This window comes from Amia ocellicauda, chromosome 17, assembly GCF_036373705.1.
Source record: "Amia ocellicauda isolate fAmiCal2 chromosome 17, fAmiCal2.hap1, whole genome shotgun sequence".
In the NCBI taxonomy this organism is placed as follows: Eukaryota; Metazoa; Chordata; class Actinopteri; order Amiiformes; family Amiidae; genus Amia; species Amia ocellicauda.
In genome coordinates, this window is record NC_089866.1 from 25,759,357 (window position 1) to 25,768,065 (window position 8,709).

Sequence of the window (8,709 nt, forward strand, 5' to 3'; positions counted from 1 at the left end):
AAGAAAAGCGCAGTTCTGCCATGTAACAAATCCATTTATTAACAGGAGTGGATGTAAACATTTGGGTAACATTAAGAGTCGATTCAAGGAACAGAATGAAGTCCATGGGAGTCCAACCTGAGAAGCTGTTCCTATTGCTTTGGAAGGACAGATAACACCCACTACAGATACAATAACAACAAAATAAGACAGACTGCCAGACGAAGGGGTACTTAAGTGCCAGTGGAAGATCAGCCCGTGGACACATTCCCTTGGCCCTTATCTAGCGCAAGAAGCAGCAGCACTTTGGATTACCTTTATAGCAGGTTTCAAGACAAACAATTCACAAGCAAAGCATAAGCTTCGCACAAAGCATTGATGGAAGGATTCAAGGGAGTTTTGTCAAAAAACCTTTCTGCTGCTTGTACAGTGATGTTTAAACAGAAAGTTAAAGAATGACATCCAAGAGCTGTGTACTTTCATTTCATTCATGGTTATGGATTTAGGATTCACACACACGCCATATCCAAAACCACCGGGCACGATTTGTGGCTCAAGCTTCATGTATGGTAGCCATCTTTCATTGGTGTAATGCTGGCCCATTTCCCTTGCAAGGGTGCTGTGATGAAGGAGTGAGAGAATAGGGACCATACTGGCAATCGCTGCTTTAGAGACAGTTCAGAGGAGAGCAACCAGACTTATTCCAGGTTTGAAGGGAATGTCCTACTTGGAGAGACAGAGGGACCTGAACCTTTTCCCCCTGGAACAGAGGAGACTATGCAGGGACTTGATTGAAGTCTTCAAAATCATGAAAGGCATCGACCACATCAAACCAGAGGAGCTTTTCCAGATCAGCAGGGACACACGCACCCGGGGACACAAATGGAAATTGGGCTTCAAGGCATTCAAGATGCAAAACAGGAGACACTTCTTCACAGAGAGTTGTCTGGAACAAACTCCCCAGCGATGTGGTTTAAGCTGAAAATTTGGGAACATTTAAAAATAGACTGGATAGGATCCTTGGATCACTTAGTTATTAATGGACACCAGACGAGCACGATGGGGCGAATGGCATCCTCTTGTTTGTAAATTTTGAAGTGTCTGGCCACATATGCGGGGAAACGAAGGTATTTAACACACTAAAAATGGATCCATTGAAAAAGTAATCAATCTAGGTACAGTACTTTGCTCAAGGGTACAACAGCTGTGTCCCCCACCTGGGATTGAACCCACTGCTTCAGAATCCAAGCCCTAACCAATACTCCACACTGCTGCCCAAGAGTGATTGGAGCCAGGGAGGGAAATGACTTGGCAAAACTGTATATTGTAAAGGCAGAGCGAGAGGTCTTGCAATCACAGTAATGTTTCAATGGATCCATCATGGAATGGATGAACAAGTTCAGGATACAGCTGCTGTATCTCATTCTGATGTTATTTTATGCAACCGATAACTATCTTACTTTCGTGGTTTCTGAGGAAGTCAAAGCCGTGGGTAATCCGCCTATAGTTTTTTTTTTAGGTATGGAAAGTATGTGATTCTCTGCAAAGTGAGTGCCTAGAATGCCATGCTCATTTCCATAAGGTTAAAATAGTCATGCTCGACCATACAAAAAAAAAACGTACCTGCATCACGCAAGTCTGTGGATAGCTTAGTTCACTTTGATTAGCTCAAGGTCTAGTACAGAAAAATGCCTGCAGGCTCAAGCAAAACACAACACAGAATGTAACAATTTTTTGCACAAGACGTTTACCCTTGCATCTCTCCACATAAGGGAAAGAAAGAAGTCCAAAAAAATAAGGACCTACCTGCTGTGCTAGAAGGTAGGAAGTCAAACTGAACAACGATGTTGATTTTTTTTTTTTAAGCTTTTACGTTCTTATACACATATATATATGGGAGAGGACTAAACTGTCACATAACCACAAAAGTGGATTTGATCCCCTATATTGGAAACTACTACAAAAGAGCTATCAGAACATCCTCAAGGTTCATCTGTCTTCATGCACCTGGGAACACAGTTGTGCTTTAGGTACAGCCAGGGAAAACTCAGTTAATGTCTCTGGTGTTGAAATAATGTCCCCCTAGTTCAGAGACACAGGTAGGGTCTGCACTGCTGGACAGGACAGACAACTGAAGAAATGATGCTTGATCCCAGTTTTTGCGTTCAGTGGCGTTGAGTCCAGTCCTTAGTGGTCTTTGCAGGCATTACCTGCAAACACAAATATGGTAATTTATTTACTGATTTTTAAACCAGAGAGTCCCAATCCAGTTTAATGAGTCGCCCTAAATCAAATGGGAACCCATGTTTGTTATTGGTCAATTAAGCAAACTGCTTCAAATAAAGGAACTTTTGTTTGTTAATTGATCAAACCCTCTCTTTAATTATCATAATACAGTAATTTAAGGGCAACCTTTCTGAATACTAAGGTCTGAAGATCCCGCTGCCAGGACTCCAGTGTGGTACTTTGCTCACCCAGTATGCTGCGCTTGCAGAGGGGACACGTCTGCTGAAGGAGCAGCCAGGGGTCCACACAGTCTCTGTGGAACTCGTGAAGACACGGCAGGACCCTCAAACACTGCGCAGGGAGAAACACACACACCTGAGCACCACCCTTCCGCAAAGATCCATCCTAGCGTTATCATGGAAGCTTCACTGAGAAAAGATTAATGCCACTACTAAAATGATTGTCTTGGAATGTATGTCATAGCCTTTCCCGTCTGTTATCTTTGCATAATGCAGGAAATAATTTCTGTCATCTGTGCATCTTACAGTCACTAACCAATAACTTCCTATTTTTCAGTCCCAACAGAGAAATAGAATGTGCAGATTTCCCAGCAGACCAGAAATGAAATAAATATATCGATCATAAAAAGGAGCACAGAAACCCAGCCTCAGTATGGATCCTGCTCTATTATTACTATTGTTATTTATTTATTAGCAGACGCCCATATCCTTATATAAGAGCATTACAAAAGTGCAATAATGCAGTATAAAATAATTACAGATCAAAACATACAATTACAAGTTCAAAATTATACATTTTGTGCATGGGAAAAATCTACAGATAATACAAAATACAAGTCCTACATCCTAGATTCTGCGCTAAGTGCAGACAAGATGTGAAGTCATAGTTAAGAGCTAAGGGGACGGGGTAATACGGGAAATCAAAATAAATAAACAACAGCCTGGAACGATATCTATGTTTCAGGGCAAAAGAAGGCACGTTTTCTTCCAACAGTCTGCTCAACATAAAAAATCTCAACCTATCTGCCAGTCAGAAACACCCAGACCTTGGTGATGGCTTTCCATTGGGTCGACACAAGAACCTCAAGTTTTGTTGAGGTAACTTCCACTTTATGCTCCCCGCCTTACACACACACAAGATCTCTCCGTATCTGTACCTCTTTTCAGCTCGGAACATGGACAGGTATGTGGTTTGTGATTTGGCACTGTCATGTGGGTAAACATTGTATTATTTGGGACATATGATCTGGGTGGAGTGAGGGGCAGCTGCCCATGTTGGACGGACCTGGTTCTTGCTGAAGGGCTCCAGGCACACCGCACAGTTGTCCGTCTCCCCGGCCTGTCCCTGCTCGCTGCGTGTCTTGGGCGGGTAGTACTTTCTCGTTTTTAAGGCAGCCAGACGTTTCACAATGTCCTGTTTTGGGTGTAACTGGGGGGGGGAGCCACAGAGAAGTGATGAAACAGTCCGTGGTGGCTTGCCCGAACTGTGACCTTATCCTTTACAATCATTCAACTGCTTCCTTATAGAGTTCTCCTATTCACCCCCCCCCCCCAAAAAAAAGCTACTCTTATTTTAACTTCTCTGTTGCAGGCATGTTGGGAACAAACACATTGTCAAAACTGTATGCTACATAATGGATAAGTTATCACTGTCAATTAATTAAAAGCAAACCCACTGACCTCCATGTCATCGTTGAGCTGGTTGTGTCTGTACTGCCAGCGCGCTTGCACTATCACCCCAGTGCACAGAATCAGAGCCACCAGGAGAACTGTATTCCACAGCTGCTGGAGGTATTTCTGTGGGGACACAAGAGTTCTCAAATGCACACTCTCGTATGCGTCAAAGCAAGAAGATCGTATTTCACCAAACGGATTTCGTGCCACGTAGCAAATATAGATATATCCGAGGGATTTAGAGACCTGCCACCCACTTCCAGTGCATCAGAGTTTGGAGAGAGGAGGTGGATTGGAAAGGAACCTCACGTTAAAAAAGGGCGTTAGGGGAGAGAGCAGGGTTGTCTAGAACCCGACACCAGACTTGTGCAAAGTTCAGCTTTGTTTGTGTTTAGCTTTGGGTAGTTTTATTTAAAAAAAAAAAAAAAAAAAAAAAAAAACTACCAAATCATCAACAGAAACACAAGATGGAAACTCTACACACTGCAGTTGAACAGGGTTGGGAAATCTGCACAATCCTCCTGCAATCCAAGTTAGAAAAGGAGAAATCAGCAGTGATGTGGATGGAAATATATCAACAGGTATATAAAAGAGGGACTACAGACTAAAACCAGTGTTTACTACAAACTTATAGCACACCATCCTGCCCAGGATTTGGACATAGATGGTACCTAATCAAATATTGTATCATACACATGAATTTACACTAGATACAAAACATTAACATGTCCTCTCCAGCCCTACAGTGCCTACCTGAACCTGAGAATTGGTCTCTCCAGTGCAGATGACCCCTTGCCACTCCCCGTAGAGCCCCCCCCTGGACCGGCCACAGCTTGACCAAAGGGTCAGAGTGGCCCCCTGCAGCACAAACCAACAGACAATTAATTTTCCCTGAACAGCTGGTGTTTGTATACATGCTTGCATCTATGGCCTATCCTTTCAATCACGAGTTCAATCAATGCAGGTGTGACACTTCTGCAGGTCTTACCAGATTATCCTGCAGGATGGACTTGTATGTGATCTTTGCTGTCGCCCGCAGGCCCCTGCAAAAGGAAGATGCGGTTTAGTCGATGCTTTTGTTTCAGAACAGCCCCCAGCTGTGCCGTGTTCGCACCAGATCAACACAGCGTGGTCTCCGTTTACCTGAGCAGAGCCCCAATCAGCCTTGTGACGTTTTCTGAGGTCTGGATCACAATGACTGGCTTGGAGAGCACCTGGGAAAGATCCATCTGAGGAGGAAATACAGAATAGACAATACAAAATTCGGCATGGAATACACAATATTCAATATTTATACCATAGATTGTATCTGAGGGTATCTGGTCTCCTCAATTGTATTTTTGTTTAACCTTCATTTTGTACTTCTCTTGTGTGACCCTTGACACCGAGACCCGCGAGTGGAAGCCTACCTCTCGGATGGTGTTCTGATTCAGCGCTAGGATGAGAAGGGCTGAGGCTCCCAGAACCAGCGCTCTTTTCATCTGCAAACACAAATCGCAGACAAAGTGGACCATCAGGACAGGAATATTATTACTAGAATCGACTCAATCAAGCAATCCCAAAGTCCCTCTCACCTTACAAAAATAGCCACCACTGATGTAATAGTTAAGTAAATGTGACTCCCACCTTGTTAACTACTGCAGCTGCAAAGGACTCCTGGTTGCCTTGGGGTGCTTCCCTCTCGTCTAGCTTGACAGGAACCACTCCAATCCAGGGCACCTCTGCTTCTGAGTCCATCTGGAGATCTACCTCTTCTCCCTGAACCTGAACCTGAAACACACACACACACACACACACACAATAAGAACTAAATAATAATAAGGTGGGTTTTTTGTTTTGTTTTTCTGGGGAAATAGGGGCTGCACGTGTAGGGGTCTGTTCAATTATTGCCTTCTGCTGCCCTCTAGTGGTGTCTAGTGAGAAATTCCGTGGGGTAATTATCAACAAGGCTTTAATTAAATGTATTCTGTGGTCAGTATTTTCAGCTACGTCTCCAGTTGGAACAAAACCAAGACATACAATAGTCAATTTAATATTGATCTAATATACACTCACCTAAAGGATTATTAGGAACACCTGTTCAATTTCTCATTAATGCAATTATCTAACCAACCAATCACATGGCAGTTGCTCCAATGCATTTAGGGGTGTGGTCCTGGTCAAGACAATCTCCTGAACTCCAAACTGAATGTCTGAATGGGAAAGAAAGGTGATTTAAGCAATTTTGAGCGTGGCATGGTTGTTGGTGCCAGACGGGCCGGTCTGAGTATTTCACAATCTGCTCAGTTACTGGGATTTTCACGCACAACCATTTCTAGGGTTTACAAAGAATGGTGTGAAAAGGGAAAAACATCCAGTATGCGGCAGTCCTGTGGGCGAAAATGCCTTGTTGATGCTAGAGGTCAGAGGAGAATGGGCCGACTGATTCAAGCTGATAGAAGAGCAACTTTGACTGAAATAACCACTCGTTACAACCGAGGTATGCAGCAAAGCATTTGTGAAGCCACAACACGTACAACCTTGAGGCGGATGGGCTACAACAGCAGAAGACCCCACCTGGTACCACTCATCTCCACTACAAATAGGAAAAAGAGGCTACAATTTGCACAAGCTCACCAAAATTGGACAGTTGAAGACTGGAAAAATGTTGCCTGGTCTGATGAGTCTCGATTTCTGTTGAGACATTCAGATGGTAGAGTCAGAATTTGGCGTAAACAGAATGAGAACATGGATCCATCATGCCTTGTTACCACTGTGCAGGCTGGTGGTGGTGGTGTAATGGTGTGGGGGATGTTTTCTTGGCACACTTTAGGCCCCTTAGTGCCAATTGGGCATCGTTTAAATGCCACGGCCTACCTGAGCATTGTTTCTGACCATGTCCATCCCTTTATGACCACCATGTACCCATCCTCTGATGGCTACTTCCAGCAGGATAATGCACCATGTCACAAAGGTCGAATTGTTTCAAATTGGTTTCTTGAACATGACAATGAGTTCACTGTACTAAACTGGCCCCCACAGTCACCAGATCTCAACCCAACAGAGCATCTTTGGGATGTGGTGGAACGGGAGCTTCGTGCCCTGGATGTGCATCCCACAAATCTCCATCAACTGCAAGATGTTTTCCTATCAATATGGGCCAACATTTCTAAAGAATGCTTTCAGCACCTTGTTGACTCAATGCCACGTAGAATTAAGGCAGTTCTGAAGGCGAAAGGGGGTCAAACACAGTATTAGTATGGTGTTCCTAATAATCCTTTAGGTGAGTGTATATGTGTATATGTGTGTGTGTGTGTGTGTATATATATGTATATGTATATGTATATATATATATATATATGTATATATATATATATATATATATATATATGCATGCATTGGCAGCAACTGTCATGTCAGTATGTCAACATTACAAACTTATGTCCTTGTTCTGGTGTAAGTGCAAGTCAAGTCAAAAACCGCCGGGACGCCACCTACCAGCCGCAGGCTGCCCTCGACGCACTCGCGGCTGTGGCCCTGGCTCTTCTGGTCGCGGTCAACGGCGCTTTCCCCGTCCAGCGGAGATCCCTGCAGCAGAGTGGATCCCGGCCGGTCCCGGAGAAACACCTCCACCAAGGCAACGCGCTCCCCCGAAACTCCGAGGCTTGACCACAGTGACGGGCCCCACAGCACCGAGATGATGGACATCCAGCACCAACAGCTGTCCACGGCCATAGCAGCACGATACATGGGATGACAATTAGTAATAAATGACAGTGTAATCGCCGGGCTTCATAGTGACCACAGCTGTGCGCTCCAACTGTAAACAGAGTCGAGTGCTTCCTGGTCAGGACAGGGCTGCAGGAAAATGGGTTGCGTTCATGGAGCGCAGGTCTGTGCAGATCTGCAGAATCCTGCAGATCCCATTGGTGGAGCAGCGCAGACCCGCGCAGAACTGCAAACATCTGCGCTGCACGAATGCGACAGTGTTGCAGGAACTAAAGAGAGCTGCAGAGAAATCGTAAACGCTATGAGGCATCAGTTCGCCATCTGTCGCAGGCATATAGACATTACTACACGGATTCATATAGTTATGTTTATTTCCATGAAAAAACAAAAAAACAGGATGCGCCTCAGTGACGTTTGTCAATAATTATTATCTCGCACGGTTTGAATTTAAAATTACATTACTTGAAGTTGAATCATTTTGTTAGTATGTTTTTTTTGTAAGTGTCTGTAACACATGTAAAATCCAGCTTAACCCGGAACCCTCCTCTCACATGAAGTGAAGAAAATAACTAAGGATGTGAGTTGGAGAAGGATAGTTATACTGTTTAACTGTTTTATGTAACTGAATATCCTAGAAGGCAGTAGTTGACTGAAATTACCTAAAGACAATAGCTGTATGAAATCTAAGAAACGAATAATTAAATGAGCCCCCAGAAATGAGTAAATACAAACTAATGATTGATTTACAGACAAAATTGAATTAACAACATTAAGCCATTGATATTATAATGAACGTAAAGAAAATAATAACATTTGTGTAACAAATGTATCTGATATCCAAAAAGCCCCACTGTCACACTAAAGAAGCCTGGACGATTCATGCACCAACATATCCTGTATGCAACACTTGGACTTCTGTAGAGCTGTTTCAGCATCCTTCAAGTAAACTCCACAGCAAGTAAATCTCCTCAGAAATCCTTTCAGAGTCCTGCAGATTCTTGTCTGATTATTGTGTGTGTGTGTGTGTGTGAGAGAGAGAGAGTGTGTGTGTGTGAGAGAGAGAAAGAGGGAGAGAGTGAGAGTGTGTGTGAGAGAGAGTGTG

At 43.7% G+C, this 8,709-nt stretch overlaps 1 protein-coding gene across 1 annotated transcript; it reads right to left on the minus strand.

The window, feature by feature from the left end:
- Window positions 1-13: 13 nt before the first annotated feature.
- On the minus strand, window positions 14-7,874 carry rnf215 (ring finger protein 215). The gene is made up of 10 exons (XM_066688930.1): window positions 7,377-7,874; window positions 5,526-5,669; window positions 5,309-5,380; window positions 5,043-5,128; window positions 4,888-4,942; window positions 4,653-4,757; window positions 3,906-4,022; window positions 3,511-3,654; window positions 2,454-2,556; window positions 14-2,189 (listed from the first exon to the last, which is right to left on the minus strand). The coding sequence occupies exons 1-10, from the start codon at window positions 7,626-7,628 to the stop codon at window positions 2,167-2,169; spliced, it is 1,101 nt and encodes a 366-aa protein (XP_066545027.1). The 5' UTR covers window positions 7,629-7,874; the 3' UTR covers window positions 14-2,166.
- Between the last annotated feature and the right edge of the window lie 835 nt (window positions 7,875-8,709).